The following is a 22,762-nucleotide window of genomic DNA, read 5'->3' as shown; positions in this document are numbered from 1 at the left end:
TAGGACTTGTTACTTTGCCACATCCAAGTGCTCTCCTGAATCTGTGGCTGTTTTCTGTTCTTGAGATTGCCCCTCTGTTGCAGAGACATGGAGATATGCCATTTTTTCTTTAGGTGCCCAGTATGCTAATTTCTGGCTTGTGGTCCAAGAATTTTTCTAGGGGTGTGTAGTTATGTTCCCACTACCCAATCATCTCTTGGTAGCATCTAAAACTGGAGGCACAGCATCATCTTATGAGATCTTCCTGTTATCAATGGCCCCGATTAATCATTTGTGGATTTTTTAAGTTACCAAATAGTTATTTGGATGATTCCAGTGACTTGTCAAACAAACAAAAAAATCTTACTTAAAAATTGCAATTTATTTCAATAAAAAACATAGAAAAAAATTCAACCACAATAAGAATACAAAAGACAACCAATTAAAAGGGACATGATAAGCACAATCACTATAGTCGTGAGAAAATATACCAACGGAAGGCAGAAAAATTATATACCATAGATGACCACCACACTACGTCTTTTTGTTATCAATACCGCCATTGTCCCTATTGTCTTTGCTTTGAACCTGGATTTTATGAGAAGTGATATGTGTTCAGGGTATACCTAGACATACCCTGAACAAGATGACGAGCCAGGGCCATTCTTGCTTTGCTTATTAGGTTGCCAACCTCCGCAGTTAGGTAAAATCCTTTTTAGGGTCTTATAGGGAAAGTGTATCTAATCATTTTTGTTACATCATCCAGGTCTTTACCGGCTGCTGTGGTTTGATTATTTCACCCAGCTCTGGCCTGGTCATGTCAGGGTTTAACTCGTCCCTGCCTCATTCTGGTTTCAGGGACACTATATCCTGGTGCTGCACCTCCGGTTTAGTGGCAGTAATAGTTTATGCTCTGTAGTGCCCCTGAAAGCCTCAGGGCACTACAAGGAACTGCATCTTCTTGGGGATGCAGAACCTACCCCCTGGGACCTGGAGTACCAGTACAGATTCCACCAACACACATCTAAAATCGTAGTTCTCCTCTCTACACTGGGCATAAAGAGTTAACCATGTAACGGGAAGGTCGCCATGGGAACGAGTCCCTGGGTATAGCCAGCCTGGGGGGAGGGGTTAGTCAAGAGGCAGTTAGAGGAGTTAGAAGTCGGGAGCACACAGGAGAGGTGTGAGGACGTGCCTGAGCTGAGTCCGTGTAACGGTGACCCTGAGGCACAGGAGAGAGTTCGCCAGGCGCGGTACTGAGATATCGCTGGAACCAGAGCACAAATGGAGCACAGGGCCCTAAGTCAAATGTAAAGTTTCAAACGATTTGATAAATATCTGCATGGTGAGGACACCTTCACGGACTTAATCGAACCAAATAATCCGGGGGCATCAGCAGTAAACTAGCTACGGGGACTCAATCTACAGAGAGTGCCGGGGACAGAGCAACCTGGGTCATTACATTTGCACTGATACTCCTGGGACTGGAAGCAGCAAGCCGAGGGTCCATGTGAGTAGAGACTGTTAAAGATAACCTGGTGTGGTCTCTATCATTATACACCATACATCTCCCAGGCACAGCCCTACCTGCAGAGGGCCTACCACCATAGTTGCCACTACCACCATCCCTGGGAGTACCCACGTTGAGCAGCGGCGGTTCTCCATTCTTAACCGCAACCTGCAGGTGGCGTCACGAACATTAACTCTATTATCCCCTGTAAATAATCCTTTTATTAAGCGTCCCCAGGGCACGGGACCGGGCAACGGCCACCAGAGTGACATTCTCGTATTCCCGTTTGCAACCGCCCGGGACCGACTACCCCCTTAACTGGGTGACACACATGTGTTACTGGCTCTGGTGAGCTACCTGATCTGTCCTGCCTCCCAGCTACCTTGTTCTGACCCGTACTTTCCTCCGTTCGTCCGTCTATCCCGGTCCCCGACTATCTGCTACTGTCTACTATGTATTCTTCCCGGTCTATCTTCTCCCGGTCCCGACCGGTTTGTCCTCCTCCCTTGTTTGTACTTGGACTTCCCAGCATCTGACCTATATCCACGTTCCTGACTCCGGCCTCCGTCTCTCCCTTCTGCTATATCCTTGACTTCTTGGTTTTAGACCCTCGGCTATCACCTGACCACAATTTGACTATACCTGTACTATTGTCGAGACTTCCTGCTACTGACCTGGTTTACTGACTACACTACTGCCCTCTGGTGGCTGGTCTGCTAACTGCACTCTGAAGCTACACTGCTTGTAGCTTCAGTGTCTCCCTTAGTACAGTGTGACAGTTATCAAAAAAGAGCAAAGTCCTGCACTACACTTGCACATATATCACACCATGGGCTCACTCCTCAAAGGGAAAAACACGGTACCAGCTGTCTGATGTAGAATCCGGCTCAGTGTGCAGGTCGGAACAGGAACAGACAGTCCTAATATTGCCCAGGAAGAAGAATGCGACCGCACCAACTGTGATTTTTCATAATTATTCTAACTTTTATTGGTATTACCTCTCATGAGTATAGTGATTGTGCTTATGTCCTTTTTAAAATTGATTGTATTTTGTATTTCCTTGTATTTGATTTTTTTGGGTTATTGTATTTATTTACACTGTGTGCAGAATTATTAGGCAAATGAGTATTTTGATCACGATACTTTTTATATACATGTTGTCCTACTCCAAGCTGTACAGGCGTGAGAGCCAACTACCAATTAAGTAAATCAGGTGATGTGCATCACTGTAATGAGGAGGGGTGTGGTGTAATGACATCAACACCCTATATAAAGTGTGCTTAATTAGGCAACTTCCTTTCCTTTGGCAAAATAGGTCAGAAGAGAGATTTGACAGGCTCTGAAAAGTCCAAAATTAGGAGATGTCTTGCAGAGGGATACAGCAGTCTTGAAATTGGCAAACCTTTGAAGCGTGATCACTGAACAATTAAGCGTTTCATGGCAAATAGCCAACAGGGTTGCAAGAAGCGTGTTGGGCAAAAAAGGCGCAAAATAACTACCAATGAATTGAGGAAAATCAAGCGTGAAGCTGCCAAGATGCTATTTGCCACCAGTTTGGCCATATTTCAGAGCTGCAACGTTACTGGAATATCAAAAAGCACAAGGTGTGCCATATTCAGGGACATGGCCAAGGTAAGGAAGGCTGAAAAACGACCACCTTTGGACAAGAAACATAAGATAAAACATCAAGACTGGGCCAAGAAATATCTTGAGACTGATTTTTCAAAGGTTTTATGGACTGATGAAATGAGAGTGACTCTTGATGGGCCAGAGGCTGGATCAGTAAAGGGCAGAGAGCTCCACTCCGACTCAAACACCAGCAAGACGGAGGTAGGGTACTGGTATGGGCTAATCAAAGATGAACTTGAGGAACCTTTTCGGGTTGAGGATGGAGTGAAGCTCCCAGACCTACTGAGAGTTTCTGGAAGACAACTTCTTCAAGCAGTAGTACAGGACGAAGTCGGTATCGTTCAAGAAAAACATGATTTTCATGCAGGACAATGCTCCATCACATGCATCCAACTACTTCACATCGTGGCTAGCCAGTAAAGGTCTAAAAAATGAAAAAATAATGACATGGCCCCCTTATTCACCTGATCTGCACCCCATAGAGGACCTGTGGTGCCTCATAAAATGTGAGATCTACAGGGAAGGGAAAACAGTACACCTCTCGCCGCTCTCAGAACAGTGTCTGGGAGGCTGTGGTGGCTGCTGCACGCAATGTTGATCGTAAACAGATCAAGCAACTGACAGAATGTATGGATGATAGGCTGTTGAGTGTCATCATAAAGAATGGTGGTTATACTGGTCACTCATTTTTTGGGGTTTTGTTTTTGCATGTCAGAAATGTCTATTTGTAAATTTTGTACAGTTATATTGGTTTACCTGGTGAAAATAAACAAGTGATATGGAAATATATTTGGTTTTTATTAAGTTGCCTAATAATTCTGCGCAGTAATAGTTACCTGCACCAACAGATATCCTCCTAAGATAGCCAAATCCAAAAAAAAAACACTCCAACTTCCAAAAATATTAAGCTTTGAGTCTTTATGAGTCTTTTGGGTTGATTAAGAACATAGTTGTTGATCAATAATAAAAAAAATCCTCTAAAATACAACTTGCCTAATAACTCTGGACATAGTGAAACTAAATGTACCGTATTTTTCTCTTTATAGGACGCACCTGATTATAAGACAAACCCCCAAATTTGGTGAAGGAAAAGAGATTTTTTTTTAATGTTAACCCCTTAACGACCGCGGTCCGTAAAATTACGTCCTAGCGGTCATAATGTTACTGCTCGCGGTCTGCCGGCGGCAGCATGCCGCGATCGGCGCACATATCAGCTGAGTTTCACAGCTGAGATGTGTGCGTGCTAGGCATAAGCAGAATCGTTATCTGCTCGTGCCGTTTAACCCTTTAAATAGCGCTGTCAATATGTGACAGCGCCATTATAAGCGCGATCGCCGTAAACTTTTACTTACCGCCCAATACCGGAAGTCACGTGACGCGATCACGTGACTTCCGATAGTTGTCATGGTAGCACAGGGTCATGTGATGACTCCTGTACTACACATGAATTGCTTTCACTTTCGCTGTGCCAGCGGCACAGCAAAAGAGAAAGAGAGCGTATCTGCTGTTTACAGCTGTATAGCTGTGATCAGCAGATAGTGCAGAGCGATCGGAATGCTGATCGCAATAGCCCCCTAGAGGGACTAGTAAAATAAAAAAAAAAAAGTTAAAAAAAGTTTTAAAAAAATGTAAAAAAAAAAAGAAAAAACCTAAAAGTTCAAATCACCCACCATTCGCCCCATTGAAAATTTAAGGGTTACAAAAATAAAAAATAAACACATTTGGTATCGCCGTGTTCAGAAACGCCCGATCTATCAAAATATAAAATCAATTAATCTGATCAGTATACGGCGTAGCGGCATAAAAATTCCAAACGCCAAAACGACTTTTTGTCGACACAACTTTTGCGCAAAATGCTATAAGAGGCGATCAAAACGTAGCATCTGCGCAAAAATGGTACCGTTAAAAACGTCAGCTCGAGACGCAAAAAATAAGCCGTCACTGAGCCATAGATCCCGAAAAATGAGAACGCTACGGGTCACGGAATATGGCGTAAAACGTGCAACACTTTTTTCGGTCAAACTTCCGATTTTTTTTAACCCCTTATATAAAAGTAAACCTATACATGTTTGGGGTCTACGAACTCGCACTAACCTGAGGCATCACACTCACACATCAGTTTTACCATATAGTGAACACAGTGAATAAAATATCTCAAAAACAATAGTGCTATCGCACTTTTTTTGCAATTTTTCTGCATTTGGAATTTTTTTTGCCGTTTTCCAGTACACTATATGGTAAAACTTATGGTTTAATTTAAAAGTACAGCTCGTTCCGCAAAAAATGAGCCCTCACATGACCATATTGACTGAAAAATAAAAAAGTTACGTCTCTCAGAAAAAAAATGGCGAAAAAAAAAAACCGGAAAGCGAAAAATCGGCCGGTCGTGAAGGGGTTAAATGGGGTCCGTCTTATAATGCTAGTGTCCGTCTAACAAATCATATAGGGTATATGTCCCTCATAGCCCCCCCATCCTAAAATTAGCCCCCTTAATCTGGGTATGGCCCCCTTATATTGAATATAACCCCCTTGTGCTGGCACACGTCCCCCAGTGATGCCACATGTACCACATTGCTGGCACACGTCCCCTTTTGCTGGCACATGTCTCCTATTGATGGAACACGTCCCCTATTTATGGCACACATCCCCCAGTGTTTGATATGGTCCCCTATGGATGCCACACCTCCCCTGTGTTTGATATGGCCCCTTATGGATGGTACACCTCCCCAAATTTGATATGGCCCCCTATGGATGGCACATCTCCCCTTTGTTTGATATGGCCCCCTATGGATGGCACACCTCCCCCTGTGTTTACTATGGTCCCCTATGGATGGCACACCTCCCCCTGTGTTAGATATGGCCCCCATGCTGCTGACCATAGTAAAATAAAACACCCTTTCCTTACCTTCTCCAGAGCTGCAATCCCGGTGTCTCCCTCCGTGCTGCTGAGCTCCTGCACTTCCTGGTTCTCGGTGCCGGTCATATGATCGGCACAGCAGAGTGATGATATCTCTGTGTGCCTGATCACAGCGGCAGCAGAGAGACCGGGAGATCAGCGCCGGAGGCGGTAAGTAAAGAGTTTTTTATTTTACTATGGGAAGCAGCATGGAAACCATATCTAACACGGGGGGGGGGCATGTGCCATCAAAGGGGGGCGCAGGCAGATATAATATGCGCCGTTCCCCCAGCCCATCACCGCAGTGCGGTTTCAGCACCACAGTGATGGACAGCGCCAGTGCATATATGAGCGGGAGCAGGAGATCTCCTGCTGCCTCCTGCAGTTTTCACCAGCCTCCAGCACCGCTCCAGAGCTACCCCCACCTCCCCTGGACCCTGTAGTATATTTTATATATATATTATGAAAGATGTAAGAGTCCCGGGGCACCACCTACTCCGCGTGTTACTACACGTTCAGCTACTTGAGCCCTACTGAGCCATGGAGGGGATCATGGTGCAGACTTGCGGTGAAGACCAAGATAAATCCAAAGGAGAAAGAAAGTCGCACTCCAGATGATCACCATATCACTCCGTCTTTATTGCAGGGGAAACATGAAGGTACAAGCGGTGGGGAGGGTGAGACAAGCCATAGAACGCCGGATGACGGCGTGCCGTTTCGCTAGAACTTAGCTTCCTTTGGAGATATATATATATTTATTCGTATATTCGGATTATAAGACGCACCCCCTACTTTCCCCCAAAATTTGGGGGAACAAAAGTGCGTCTTATAAAGCGAAAAATACGGTAATTTTTTTTTCTGAGACTAATTGTTGATATTTATTGTGCCAAATTCATTAAATTGGTGCATGTGGTTCATGAATTTGGCACAATGTCAAAAAAGGGCTTCTTTCCTGTCATTAATCATTTTGATGACTTTTTAAGCAAAAGTCACATCTTTTTCAAAATGTTGGATAAGATGCAACTTTAAAAAGTTGCATTAACCTACACCAGATGGCGACTGGAGTAGAGCTGCACAAAATTTTGTGACTTAAAAAGCTGCAACTGAATCAGCTGAAAACACCAACAAAGCGGGGGAAAAATAAGTCGAGCACATATACAGTCATGCTCAAAAGTGTTGGCTCCCTTCAAATTGTTCTAGAATATGAAGTATGAAGAAAATGATTGCAATTACGCATTTTGTTATACACATATACACGTTTATTTCCTTTGTGCGTCTTGGAACAACACTAAAAACTTGGAGAAAAGGAAAATTGGACAATTTCACACAAAACTCCAAAAATAGGCTGAACAAAACTGTTGGCACCCTGAACTTAGTATTTGGTTCGGCACCCTTTATCCTTTGGAATAAATAACTGCAATCAATCACTTCCTATAGCCATCAGTAAGCTTCTTACACCTCTCATCTGGAATTTTGGAGCACGCTTCTTTTGCAAACTGCTCCAGGTCTCTCATTTTTGAAGGGCATTTTTTCCCAACAACAATTTTAAGATCTCTCCACAGGCGTTCCATTGGATTTAGATCCGGACTCCTTGCTGGGCACGTCAGATCTCTCCAGTGCTTTGTTTTCATCCATTTCTTGCATTTCACTGCCCCATAGTTTTGCACTGGTCCATGTGTAGTCCGATGCTTTATCGAATTGCACTCGTCCAAGCAAAATGCAAGTAGAACCATACCCTTACCAAAATGCTCTACCTTGTTCTCATCTGTCAATAAGACGCTTGTCCAGAAGGAATTTGGCTTACCGTATATACTGGCGTATAAGACGACTTTTTACCCCCTTAAAATAATGGCTACAGTGGGGGGTCGTCTTATACGCCGGATATACATTTCATACGTTTCCCCGAAAGTAGGACCCCCCCGAAAGTAAGGCAGGGTGGGGGTTTCGGGGGGGTCCGCCAATGTAGGGCACCCCCCGATTGTAAGGCAGGGTAGCGGGGGGGCCCGGGGAATGTAAGGCCGCATATGAGTGGGGTCACTGGGGACAGTATGGCCGCATATGGGTGGGGTCCCTGGGGAAAGTACAGGAACTTACCGCTGCCGCTGTTCGCTCGCTCCATCAACGCTCTTCCTGCTCGATGCTGATTGGCCGATCAGCCTGTTCGTCACAGGCTCCCTGCTGGCCATCAGCTCGAGCTGTGATTGGCCAGTCAGCCGGCTCGCAGCTGATTGGCCGAATCAGCTGCGACGTCACCGCCTGCAGGCTCGCTCCGATTGGTCCAGCGTCCCCGGCATCTGAATCGTCAGCCCGGCAGCGCAGAGGAGATCGAAACAGAAGGAAAGTAACGGTAAGTTCCGAAACTCTCTCTCTCTCTGTGTGTGTGTACGGTATGTGTACGGTATGTGTATGGGTGCCGTATGGGGCTGTATGTGTCAGTGTGTGTGTGTGTACGGTACCGGTACGATATGTGTGTGGGTGCCGTGTGGGGCTGTACCGGTACCGTATGTGTCAGTGTGTGTGGTGGCAGAGTGGGGGGCAGAACCACTGTATGGGGAGGCTGCAGGGGGGAGGATGGGGTGGATGCCGGACTGTGAAACAATGGGGAGGCTGCAGGGGGGAGGATGGGGTGGATGCCGGACTGTGAAACAATGGGGAGGCTGCAGGGGGGAGGATGGGGTGGATGCCGGACTGTGAAACAATGGGGAGGCTGCAGGGGGGAGGATGGGGTGGATGCCGGACTGTGAAACAATGGGGAGGCTGCAGGGGATGTTGTTGAAAATTGTTTTTTTTTTTTCAATGTAAGGCCTCCCCCGAAAGTAAGGCAGGGTGGGACTTTGGAGCGGGGTAGTCTTATACAGTGAGTTTATCCCAAATTCTATATTTTTAGGGCAGAAGTTGGGGGTCGTCTTATACGCCCAGTCGTCTTATACGCCGGCATATACGGTACTTGCATACATTTTGGCAAACTGCAGTCAAGCTCTTTAATGTTTGTCAGCAGTGGGGTCCACCTTGGTCTCCTGCCATAGTGTTTCGTTTAATTTCATTCAAATGTGGACGGCTCTATCGCGATGGCATTGATACACCCTGAGCCTGCAGGAAAGCTTGAATTTCTTGAAACTTGATTGGGGCTGCTTATCCATCATCCAAATTATCCTGCGTTGCAAACTTTCATCAATTTTTCTCTGCCACCCACGAGGATTAGCTACAGTGCCATGGGTTGTAAACTTCATGAGTATGTTGCACACTGTGGACAAAGGAACATAAAGATCTCTGGAGATTGTTGATATTTTTCAAAAATGTTGGTTCTCAAGGCCTCAGACAGTTTTCTTCTCCTCTTTGTGTTCACCATGCTTAGTGTAGCCCATACATAAACACAATGCAAAGATTGAGTGAACTTCTCCCCTTTATGATTTTCATATTCCGAACATCTGTTACTTGCCATAGAGGAGTTTGAACGGGCATCAGTTGCATGAAATAAAGTTGGTAACCCATAATTTTGAAAAGATGCCAACAATTATGTCAGGCCTATGTTGTTTTGTGTGAAATTATGTCCAATTTTCCTTTTTTTTTGTGTTGTTCCAATATGCACAAAAGGAATTAAATATGTATATAACAAAAACTTGTGTAATTGCAATAATATTCAGGGAGAAATACTTAATTATCTGGAATAATTTCAAGGGTGCCAACACTGTTGAGCATGACTATTAAAGACTAAAGGGAAAAAAAAAAAAGCACAAGTAGAATAATTAATTGGGTGCAAACAAAACTAGAGAAAATAAAAGGCATTAAGGCAGTGATGAATTGGAGCCAAGTGTCTTCCCTATTACAGGAAAGTCTCCTTGTTCTTGCGAGACTATACTGTATGATCTCGTGAAATCCAGCTGTTCACCCAGTTTGAGATGCTGTTGAGTGGTGATTCGGCAGCATCATAGAGGGGAAAGATCTATACACCCCCAGAGAAAACAGAAAATGGCATCAGATTCAGAAGTCCACTGGGATTTTGGCAAGTTAAACGCACTCATTTTGGACATGTGCTAGATTCTCTTCAAAAACATGTTTTGTTTTGTTTTTAAAAGGGATTATGTATAGTCCAATAATATTGATGGCCTTTCCTAAGAAAAGGACATTGATATCGTATCGGTGGAGGAGGTCTGCCACCCGGACCCCTCAATAATCAAATGTTTTAGCTTCAGCTGTATCAGTGCACAACTCAATGTGAAGAGACTTCTATTGAAAAAGAGCTGTTCTGCAGTACTTGGCAGCTGCCACTACGCATGGAATGGAGATGTGAAACACAGCACCGTTCAGTGTGTTTACATAAAGCCGCTGCCAGTATTCTAAACAGTTGATCCGTCGGGGCACCTGGTGTCAGATCCACCAATCAATATCCTTTGAACAGTCTACCCCACTAAGTTATAATTCCTGTACAGTGCTATGGTTTCCATTCAAATTAAAACAACGCAAATATGAACACAGCCTTACTTATGGTGTAAGCCTATAGCCACATAGTGAATTAAGGACTAAACTTCTGAGCTATACTACAAACATATATCACCCTACATACCTTCATCCCATATCATTTCCTCCACATGAATCTGATTGTCCACAGGAAATGAGAGGCTCATTTCTCCATCTAGTAAAAGAGAACACAATTAGACAGGTAAAAGCCATTTCACCATAGAGAATACCTGAGATTCCCGCAGCGGTCCTAGAACATCATCTCTATCGCTTAATTTACTGTGTTTTTCCAAAAATAAGACTGTCATTATACCTTTTTGTTTGCCCTGAAAAAAAGCACTAGGGCTTATTTTTTGGTAGGTCTTATTATTGGGTAAAAATGGTTGGGGGTAAGTTTACCTCCCCAAAAAGCAGACCCCCTTCCAAGAAGAATCATACTTTCCAGACCCCAGACATCTGCATGGCTCCCACATCCTCCTGCGATCTTCAGAGGGTGCTCCCAGCAGGTATGCTACTCAGTGGCTCTCACCAGCTCCTGGCCGACACACACACACACACACACACACACACACACACACACACACACACAGTCATCAGGTCATACATCAGATTACACCCACACTCCCTCACCACATCCGGCAATACCAATTGCTTCCGGACAGAAAGGGAACATGCGACACAGTGCAGTGGAGAGCGAGGACCTGCAGTGGAAGGCAGGGAGGACTCGGTAGTGGAACACATTGATGCGTTCCACTGCAGGTCCTCTATGTGCTCCACTGCACTGCGTCCCAGGTTCCCTGGCTAGAAGTAATCGGTATAGCAGGATGTGGTGTGTGTGTGAACTGCTGTGTGACTGTGTGGGCGATCTGATGTGTGTAGGTGTGCGTTCCACTGCAGGTTCTCACGTTTGGCGTATGGGGAGTATGATTGCAGGGTCTGCTTTCTATAATTAAGTGTCCTGCAGTATTCTTTAACTTTTTTAGCTGCACGGACACTTCATTATTGAACCGCAACTAGGACTTATTTTTCGTGGTAGGGCTTATATTTAAGCCTTACACTGAAAATCCCTTCTCGGGCTTATTTTTGGACAAACACGGTGTATCCTATAGCAGAATGATCTCTTAACATACACTTCTAATGGAACACTGTGTTAGCCCATTGGTTTGCATAAACAAAAGCATATTTTTTGCCACAATGGAAAGAAAGGTCAATCTATTGGCCTAGTGGTTACATAGGCCTAGTGGTTACATTTGGCCTAGTGGTTACATTTGGCCTAGTGGTTACATTTGGCCTTAAGGTACAGTCTGAATCAGGGGTGGGCAATTAATTTTCCCATGAGGCCGCATGAGAAATTGGGATGGTTTTAGAGGGCCGGACTAATATAATTAACTCGGTTCTACATCATATTTTATATAATATAAATATATATATACATACATATATATATACACACACATATATATATATATATTATATATATATATACACATATATGCACACACGCATATATTTGCCGTGTGTATATATAATATATATACACATACACACACTGTATACATACATACACACACAATCCCCATATACTACATCACCGCACCCGCCACATACTACACCTGTAATATACATCACTACATCCCTATACAATACACCTGTAATAAACTACACCTCTATATACTATACCACTATATACTACATCACTACACCCCTATATACACCTGTAATATACTACATCACTATATACTACACCTGTGATAACCTACATCACTACACCCCTATATACTACACTCGTATTATACTACACCACTACACCCTATAAACACACCTGTATTATACTACACCCTTATATACACCACCTGTATTATACTACACCACTACACCTGTATTATACTACACCACTACACCCCTATATACTACACCTGTATTATACTACACCACTACATACACCTGTATTATACTACACCACTACACCCCTATATACACACCTGTATTATACTACACCACTACACCCTATATACACCTGTATTATACTACACCCCTATATACACCTGTATTATACTACATCCCTACACCCTATATACACCTGTATTATACTACACCCCTATATACACCTGTATTATACTACACCCTTATAAAACTACACCACTATATACTACACCACTACACCCCCCCATATACCACACATGTAAAACTACATTCCCATATACTACACCCCAAATATTTGTCAACAGTTACCCCCCGCCCCCCAGCTCCGGACAACAGGTCAGATTGCCCTCATCACTGACCGGCCAGCAAGGACGCCCTGAACCAGGCGGGCCGGTCACAGAGAGTAGGCGGGCCGGATGTGGCCCGCGAGCCGCCCCTTGCCCAGGTCTGCTCTGAATGATCCCCAGATTGTACATATTTCTTACATCTAAAATGTAAAAAACTGCTTTTATATCTGTTAAAATAGTTTTCATTTATGTATTTTAATGAGAGATTTCCTAAATGATTATCCCAGATGAGACTTGTGAAATTCCACATTTTCCAAACTCTCTGGATAAATGAATGTTGGGGCATAAAACGAATTTTACTGTAAGTTATATACAAGAACAACCTGGAGCAATGAGTAAGAATTTGATTTAGAAAAAAATAAGTATAGTGTTCACCAATGTCCATTAGTATTACACAATGTAGAGCACCATTCCAGCAGGTTATTTTTACAACTGGAGTGGTGTTATTAATCTAATAATAATAATTTATTTCTATAGCGCCAACATATTCCGCAGCGCTTTGCAATTCAGAGGGGACGTGTACAGACAATATGAGACAATACAAAATAACAAAATTAAAATACCAGGAGGAGTGAGGGCCCTGCTCGTAAGCTTACAGTCTATGAGGAAATAGGGGAGGCACAAAAGGTGAATGGGGGAGGGGAGAAAAGTTTATCATATATGGTCCTGCCATCGATTTAATAGGGTATTCAAAACAAGCTGCATTAATCAGTCATCGGCCAGAATTTAAGCTCCCTGCCCCATCTTATACAACCTCTCCAGTGTTTTTACCTTTTATCAAAGCTGCTCCTGTCTGTCTTAGGCAGTTTGTGACCTTCCAGATGGCTCCAGTGCTTCATGGGCCGTGCCAGTGGTCACTCTTCAATCCAAGTCTATGAGAGCCTGGTTCTGGCTCTCAGAGATGCATTGGGAGTTTGTGATGTAACTTCTGACTTCCAGCCAGTCAGAAGTTACTGTCACAAGATGGCACCACAGGACCAGAGCGACGCCAATTAAAAGGTAAAAATGCTGGAGGGTAAGTGTAATACAGGGGGTCAGGGGACTTCGTTAAAAATAAATAAATATATAAATACACTGGAGTAGTACTTTAAATCCTTACCATAGAAGCCTGTTTTCACTTTCCTTACCAGGCCATATTTTTTAAATCTGATCTTTAACTTTATGTGCGAGTAACTCTGGAATAATTCTTTTATATATTCCACTAATTCTGAGATTTCTTCTTCTTGATGCATTGTACTTTATGCTTGTGGTAAATTATATTTTCAATATTTTCATAAAAAAAATGCAAGACATATTGGAAATATACACACATACAGTGGATGTTGCAGAGTAAAAATTGCAAATATGTCAGCTTAGTGTCCAATATATTGTGCCCAGCTTGTGCTTCTGAAGGCACACACCCTGTAAATTGTTAAATGGGCTCTCGTCGCTAAAGCAATGCCAAACATGTTGTTGCTAACTGCGGTTTTTTTCACACTGTGGGTCTTAAAAGGGAGTGTTGTGGCAATGCTGGCGGCACGAGATTATGGGCGGGTACTTGGATAAAGCTGGTGATGACATTCACAGCGCCGCCCATAATCTTGCGCCTGCGCTATTATATCACAGGAGCTCGCGATTTGAACAGCGCTCAGTCCCGCGATAGTGCCACGGGTCATGCGCGAGACTTCAAGAGCACTGCGTAACATGAGGGCGGCGGCCTCAGCGATGTAAATCAACACAGAGGGACGGCGAACAGCAGCAGGAGGGGGAATAACGGAAGAAATACAGCCCGCCCCCGTGGCCAGCAAAGCTCATTAGCATACCAAAAGGAAAGATTTTATAAAGTGTTTATTTAGGTCTGAAAGGGGGGCCAGTAGGAAGATGAACCTTTCTAGAATGCAGCCCAGGAGCTGCAGAAGGGGATTCTTTTAGTTTCATAGCGAAAATTCAGGTGACCGGTTCCCTTTAAACTGCAGCATTTTGGTGCAGACACTACTGGACATATCACTTATGTGTGCACGCGGTCTAACACTCTTTTTTCTAATAATAATAATTGCCCTTTAAATGCTCCATGATGACAGGGGCCGTACAAGTCACATAATGGCACTTCACTATGAATAATGTCTGTGGGCTGATGAAACACCTCATTTAACTGCCCTTAAGTAGTGGTGAAAAAATGTAATTAGCACTTTAAAAGACAATTTTAGGCATGCTACTCATTAATTAGCAACATATATACCACAAAATAGGACACTATTTTATATCTTTTCTTTTTTTTTCCTTTTTTTCCTCTTGGCCTAAATGATGGCTCTCCGGGGAGCGCAGAATCTAGCCCAGATCTGATTAATGTAATTAAAGGTTATCAACGGAGTTATGAGACGACAGGATCAATAAAGCCATTCTTAATGGGTCCTAAACACCTACAGAGCATTAAATATGGAGCGATTTAGCCCGTTCTTACCGGCTGGGAGACACTTCTCCAGGATTGTAACAGTTGACTAACTTCACAAATGAGAGGCGAAATATATTATTACAGATTCTCACAAACCTATATCTATGTGTCTACATGTGAAAACTATCACGTGTATGGGACTCAAGAGGATTCTAGCAATAAGAAATACCATTGTCAACCGGGCCGGGCCACTGCTGAGCTGTGCACGTCCTTCTGATGCCCCTTGTGCATGGCACAGGCCCGAGGCTTACTTATGGATTCTCCAGCTGTATATTATTACCATGTAGAAAAAGTATTGTCATATTCCTGTACGACACGGGTGGAAAACTTTGGTGGAAAAGCTAGTAACGGGAGCAGAACTGGTATTCTGCAATCAGGAGAATTACATCTACTGGTCAATAGAGATGTAGAAATGTTACATTCTCGCTGTAGTCTGTAGAAAGTCTATTAAAAGGGCAGCACATAGAGCTGAAGTGCTGTACGCCTGCTAGCCAATAACGCACACTGCAAATGTTGTGCTATTTGGCTTTCTGCAGAGCTAGGATAATGTGCTGCTCATAACAACCAGTGGACTCAGGCTGTTATAGTCTTTCAGCACCATTAGTACCAGTCTACTCTTCCAGCACCACTAATATTGTATGTGCCAGAAGTATAAAACTGTAGCTTTAAAGGGAGTTTGCCAGCATAGAATGACTGTTCAAACCAAGCACAAGCGCTCAGTGCATCATGGCAGGGTTGACATTTAAGTACAATTTCCCACCTTCTTGTTTTCATTCTATTTCTGCCCTTCTCTGACTCTATGAAGCCAGAGTTGTCAAGCAAAGAAAAGGGGTAGGTAGGGAAAACAAGCAGGTGAGAAGGTGCATTTCAATGTTTGGCCCCGCCATGATGCACTGAGCTCCTGTGCTTGGTCTGAACAGTTATTCTGTGCTGACAGAGTCCATTTAAGATGAATGATTCACTTCAACACTAGACCAAATGGGTAGAAGCTGCACCAAACATACAGCATTACTGCACCTCACTACACCTGTTAGCTTATTAGCGAACAATATTTTGTGCATCTTGCTGGACACTCCTTACATCACCTCATAGAGATTACTTTACAGCGCAAAATTGAGGCCCACATTAATACATCAGGACTTGACTTGGCCATGTCTCCGTCTCTAGACACTTTGTAACAAAATCTTATGTATCTGGTGCAGGTGTGTCAGGATTGTGGCGCATGTTGTTTGGTAAATCTGGCGCACTGGAATGTTCCGGAGGGTAATGGTTTTGAACAGTTCCCTGGTACAGGAGGACCAGATTTGCAGCCATTTGACCACCGATAGCCCATTAGTCAGATCTACCTCTCACAGCACGTGACAATATGGCTGTCTGGGAGCAGCTATGGTGCGGCATAGAGACTGAGGTTATCAGCCTTACTTTTATAGAATGCAAAGTACCTACCAGTAAGTTTTTGGAATGTGAGTGAAAACCAGGAGGTTCTAATAGAAAATGTGCACAATCATCCTTACATCTGTATCCACAAACATGTCGGAAGCGTTTGATACCAATAAATGCCATTAGTCTCTGAACGACTGAAACTGATGTTTTTTCCTGCCATGGCAATGTGACGTGCTCCTGTGACCATTTACCAGGAAATTGATGTCAACGCTGTGGAGATCTCTGCTTTCTTATTACACTATGTGGCAAATCCAGCTCTGCTCCTCCTGTTCCTACATTGCTTGGTCAACTTTGTCATTTTGCAGTTCCAGCTCTGCAATATTGCACAAACTTAACATTGCTACATGCAGTGGCATTGACTCTGCTTTATCGACTTGCCAACTTTGCAATATTGAACTTGCTGTAATCTCAGCTCCACTACATTGCTGAGTTAATTCTGTCATATTACTGGACCAGCTCTGCCTTTGAATCTCTTATAGGGAACCAATCACCAGGATTTTTGTATATAAGCTAAAGCCAGTGCTATACTGGCACTATCAGGCTGATTCTATACATACCTGTAGTGGACAGCTCAGATGTTTAGGTTTTGAAATCCAAGAAAGTAAAGTTTATAAAATCGGCAGCTTCTTGAGTGATAGCAGCTGAGGATCAGATAATATCTGGGGGAGTATTCATAGTTATCCCCTCCCTCTGTTAGAATTAGCATAAATATTTTACAATTGATTTAACTTTTCACTAGCAGGACCTGTGTGAGGTTATACCCATGTGACCAGAAGGGACGGGGCCTAAGCCAACAAAGCTGATACCAGGAAGCAACATTTTTCTGTTTGCCGAGGTCCCGTCCCTTCAGGTCACATGGGTATGACATCACACAGGTCCTGCTAATGAAATGTTAAATTGATTGTAAAATATTTATGCTAATTCTAACAGAGGAAGGGGATAACTCTGAATTCACCCCAGATATTATTTGCTCCTCAGCTGCTGTCACTCTAGAAGCTGCCAACGTTATACACTTTACTTTCCTGGATTTTAAAACCTAAACATCTGAGCTGACAACTAAAGGTATGTGTAGAATCAGCCTAATAGTGCCAGTATAGCACTGGCTCTAGGCTTTATACAAAAATCCTGGTGACTGGTTCCCTTTAAAAAACTACACTCTACTACATCAATTCCTCACCGCTGAGTCTACCCTGTTAATTTTTGGATTACAACACTGCTGCTTCTGTTGCTGTCCTCTGTTGCTGTCCTGCCAATACTGCACCAATTGTTCCAATTGGATCATGCTTCTGCACCAAAACCACCTGTCGGTGTGCAGATCAGTTGCTCTCCTGCACCGGGGCTTCAAATATCCAAGGGTTTCATGGCAATATATAATTATTACTAGTTCTCTCCCTTAAAGACTCCACAGAGATCCGAGTTTTAAAACGGCTGCTATGTGACCAGAGGAGCATGTGACCAGAGGAGCACGTAACCATACCTTTATATTAGTAAGTGCCACAAAATCATGTCCCCAATACATCTGCTAACATGAAGGAGAAGTGGCCGACCCCTTAATGTTTGATTCTTAGTATAAGCTACCAATATATCATTACTGGAGGTACAACCTGCAGACCGACATAGATCTGTAGAGCAAAATGGCTAATGATACACAGATGATCTATCCCAATGAAAATTTCAAGTCCTAGACCACCCTGATTAAACACAGATGCGCTGCTATGCTTACAGTGGAAAAACACTTTAGGATATCCGCCTAACAATATAATTTCATGAGTAAGTACAATAGTGGTTGACAGAAGCTTGGAAATGATCCCCTATCCATATCCATAGTAGAGTGTCGAGTGCTGCTCTTTGGCACTCCTATTAACATTGAATGAAGTGAAGATGCCTGTGCGCGATCCCTGTTTGATTCAGACTCTTGAGATTGGTGGTGGTCCCAAGCAGATGGATAAGGAGTAGCTTACAACTTAATGCAACTCCTTTAAATCTCAGGGTCAACAATCATCATCATGCACATGTACATTATATATGGTCTATATAATGGCATTTGCAGTGGGGGATATCAGGCTCAACTTATATACAGTCGGCAGGTGCACAGGGAACTTCTGACAGATTCTATGCCGAATACTAAATGATCTCACAGAGAACTTCTTATACAATTTACATTCTAGTCAGCACTACAATATCTAGAGGATGGAGGAGAACGATCTCCATGCAGAATATATTCATAAAATAATTACTGCCATGTTTTACTATGGGTGCATTGGTCTGGAATGATAACATTTCAGAGATCTTAGGGCAGATGTATTTTTGTAAGCGATGATTTCATCAGCTTTATATCCTTATGGCACTTTACCTGCTATTGTGCTTTGCAGATCTCACCGTGTTAATGAACATAATGCGGCAGAAGACTGGTGAGAGGTTTACCCAGGAGAGCGACAAACTGCCCCAAGAAGACTTAGCAATGTAGACATTGCATCTTCATAACACTGCTGGATGCAGAAGAAATAACCCACCCAGACGCCACCAAGTATTTAAAATCGTATCTGCATTTATTACAGTGTGAACCTTTTCAGGAGATTGCCATATGCAACAGGAAATCATACAGGATTCGACCATCAACATGAAAGATTAAAAGCCCCATACACATTAGATATCTGTCGGACAAATAATAGTTCGTCCAGCAGCGCTCTCTCCCGATTCCTCCATATACAGAAACACATGGTTCAGCCGAGCATTCCAGTGTTCTCTGAAAGAGCCGCTGCCAGACCCCACTGGTGGAAACTGATCTCCAGACAAAAGCAAAGGCTTGTCTTCTGATTACTAAGTAACAATTTTACATATATTTTTTGATCCCAGGTGTTAAATGTGTTTTTCTAATTCTTGTGTCTAAAATTAATAGAAAAAGGTTCTTATCCCCCATAAATGTTTCTTTTGTAATCAGCACAATGATATTCTGAAATGTATCTATTTTTAAGACTATTTACCAGTGTAAGAGAGGAGAAGCGGGAGAAGTGATCCCTGAAACGTATCGACCTATGAAATAAAATACTGTATTTTTCGTTTTATAAGACGCACCAGATTATAAGACGCACCCCAAAATTAGAGATAAAAAATGGGGTCCGTCTTATACACCGGTGTTGTCTTACTAGAGGGGGGCGGCAGTGATGGTAGAGTGGGGTCACAGGAGGCAGAGGCTGCGCTTGCAGCAGCAGTGGGTCAGTGCTCGTAGCGGTGGGTCAGAGCTGGCGGCGGTGGCGGGTCAGTGCTGGCAGCGGAAGCTGCGGTGGTTGTGTGGTGAGCAGGCCAGTGCGGGGAGTGTCCCAGATGCTCTGTTGGCGGGCCAGGCTTTAAATAAATGGCGCCTGAAGTGGCACGTGCGCAGATTGAGTGCTCATCCAAGAGCTCAATCTGCGCACGCGCTGACTCCGGGCGCCATCATTTGAAGCCCAGACCGTGGACAGACCAACTGGGAAATCCGCCGCACAGCCATTGCAGCCGCACGCACTGACAGGCACCTGGCCGCATGCACCGACAATCGCACAGACAGCCCCTCGTCAATTGTCCACCTCCCGGTAAGTTATATTCGGATTTTAAGACGTACCCCTCATTTTCCTCCCAAATTTTTGGGAGGAAAAGTGTGTCTTATAATCCGAAAAATACTGTACTTTTATTTAGTAAATCAACATTTTCCTTCTTTTTGGCGACAGCGCTGCTTTAACCCTGCTTCTCCTCTCCTACATTGAAGATCTCCACAAGTGGGGCTGCGGTAGCCGCCATTATCTTTATGCCTGCATAGCGGTTGTGACTTTCACAACCTCAAAAGGTGAGTGTAATATCTTGCACATTGCAATTTTTATATCTGGCAAGACCCTTCTTGCGTTCTTTGTCCTCAGCTTTTACATAAGACTCTTCGCGAAAGTCACTTTGAGATGTTTTTGGAATTGTGAAAACTGTTAAGACGTTTCTAGAACTGTCCAGAAATGTACATAGCAGTATAAGGCACAGCCATTTCATTTGCTGTTCTGCCATTTCATTTGCTGTTCTGCTGAGTAAAGGCCGCTTTACACGCTGCAACATTGCTCAAGCGATCTCGTTGGGGTCACGGAATTTGTGACACACATCTGGTCGCTTTAGCGAAGTCTTTGCGTGTGACACCTATGAGCGATTTGAATCATCGCAAAAACGGTCAAAATCGCTCATTGGTGACATGCCTCCCTATTCTCGAATATCGCTGCTGCTCAGTGTACGAAGTAGTTCGTCGTTCCTGCGGCAGCACACATCGCTATGTGTGACACCGTAGGAATGAGGAACCTCACCTTACCTGCGGCCGGCCGCAATAAGGAAGCTATGTGTGACACCGTAGGAACGAGGAACCTCACCTTACCTGCGGCCGGCCGCAATGAGGAAGGAAGGAGGTGGGCGGGATGTTATGTCTCACTCATCTCCGCCCCTCCGCTTCTACTGGGCGACGGTTCGGTGACACTGCTGTGCCGTCGCAGTGATGGTGAACGCACCGTCCCCTTAGAAAGGAGGCGGTTCGCCGGTCACAGGCGACGTCGCAGAGCAGGTATGTGCGTGTGATGCTGCCATAGCGATAATGTTCGCTACGGCAACGATCACCACATATCGGCTGTACGATGGGGGTGGCTGCTATCACGCTCGACATCGCTAGCATCGGCTAGCAATGTCGCAGCGTGTAAAGCGGCCTTAAGTGAACTTGTGTAGACAGCTACAGGTAATTTAGATAACAGAGAATAGTGAAGTAGGGCTTGCACGGCCGCGCCAGTGACCACTCTGACCATAGAGAATTAATGTACCTTTATTTCATCTTTAGGTCGACGCGTTTCTGGAGTCTCTGCTCCCTTCCTCAGGACACACAGGAAAAAAGTACATCAAATGGAACATTAATTCTCTATGGTCAGAGTGGTCACTGGCGCGGCCGTGCAAGCCCTACTTCACTATTCTCTGTTATCAGCCAATCTGGGTGCTGCTGCCTTTGGCCGTGATTGTTTGCCTGCATAGTAGTTGTGACTCTCACAACTCTCGGGGTGAGTGATTTTCTTTATTTCACCCCGCATATAACTCGGATAAGACCCTATTTGCGCTTCTTTTTCCACAGCTTCTCTTATTACAGGTAATTTAGATGACACCAAGAGGTTGCATACATCCGGCAGATGCATTTGAGCTACGTCTGTGGCCAATATATAAAGACAAGAGCCAAAACGTATTCTGTGAAAGAATCTGCATTCAAAACAGAGGTTATCCTGTTGGGGATCAAGACAAACCGTGGGCACCTCATTTCACGTGTGAGCACCGCAACAACACTTTGGAATGTAAGTAGATGACTGCTGACCAGGCCATTTTTTTCCACTTCTGACCAGTGCCTCTTTGACAGGTAATAACTCTGGAACGCTTCAACGGATCCCGGTGATTCTGAGATTGTTTTTTGTGACATATTGTACTTCACGATAGTGGTAAATTTAGATTGATTTTTTTTGGCATTTGTGGGAAATATCAGGAAATTTGGTGAAAATTTTACAATTTTCAAACTTATAATTTTTCTGCCCTTAAACCAGAGTTATTTCACACAAAATAGTTAATGAATGACATTTCCTACATGTCTATTTTACATCGGTACAATTTTTTTTAAACATCATTTTTTTGTTAGGAAGTTCAAAGAGTTCAAAGTTTATCAGCAATTTCCCATTTTTCCAAAAAAATTTACAAAACCATTTTCTTTAGGAACCATATCACATTTGAAGTGACTTTAAGAGGCCTAGGTGACAGAAAATGCCCAACAGTGACACCATTCTAAAAACTGAACCCCTCCAACTGCTCAAATCCACATCAAGAAGTGAACTTTATTAACTAAAAATGAAAATTTTACTTTTTCCCACAAAAATGTTACTTTAGCCCCAAATTTTATATTTTCACAAAATAGCAACAGGAAAAAAAATGCACTGTACAATTTGTGTAATTTCTCCTGAGCATGCCGATACCACATATGTGGTGGAAAACTATTGTTTGGGCGCACGGCAGGAGCGCCATTTGAATTTTGGAGCACATAATTCTCTGCAATCGTTAGCTGTCGTCATATTCTGTTTAGAGAGCCCCAGAGGATCCTGAACAGTGGAGCTCCCCAACAA

The 22,762-nt window shown here is 43.6% G+C and overlaps 1 protein-coding gene across 3 annotated transcripts in view; it reads right to left on the bottom strand.

Moving 5' to 3' along the window:
* The window catches only part of DNAJC24 (DnaJ heat shock protein family (Hsp40) member C24), a 120,969-nt gene that overhangs the window by 2,529 nt on the left and 95,678 nt on the right, over positions 1-22,762 (bottom strand). For all 3 annotated transcript variants that reach the window (XM_075325553.1, XM_075325555.1, XM_075325554.1), the window contains exon 4: positions 10,579-10,647. In XM_075325553.1, coding sequence (XP_075181668.1) covers positions 10,579-10,647 — 69 coding nt within the window. The remainder of the gene's footprint in view (positions 1-10,578; positions 10,648-22,762) is intronic.

Source organism: Anomaloglossus baeobatrachus, chromosome 10, assembly GCF_048569485.1.
Source record: "Anomaloglossus baeobatrachus isolate aAnoBae1 chromosome 10, aAnoBae1.hap1, whole genome shotgun sequence".
Lineage (NCBI taxonomy): Eukaryota > Metazoa > Chordata > Amphibia > Anura > Aromobatidae > Anomaloglossus > Anomaloglossus baeobatrachus.
This window is presented reverse-complemented; position numbering and strand designations above follow the sequence as displayed.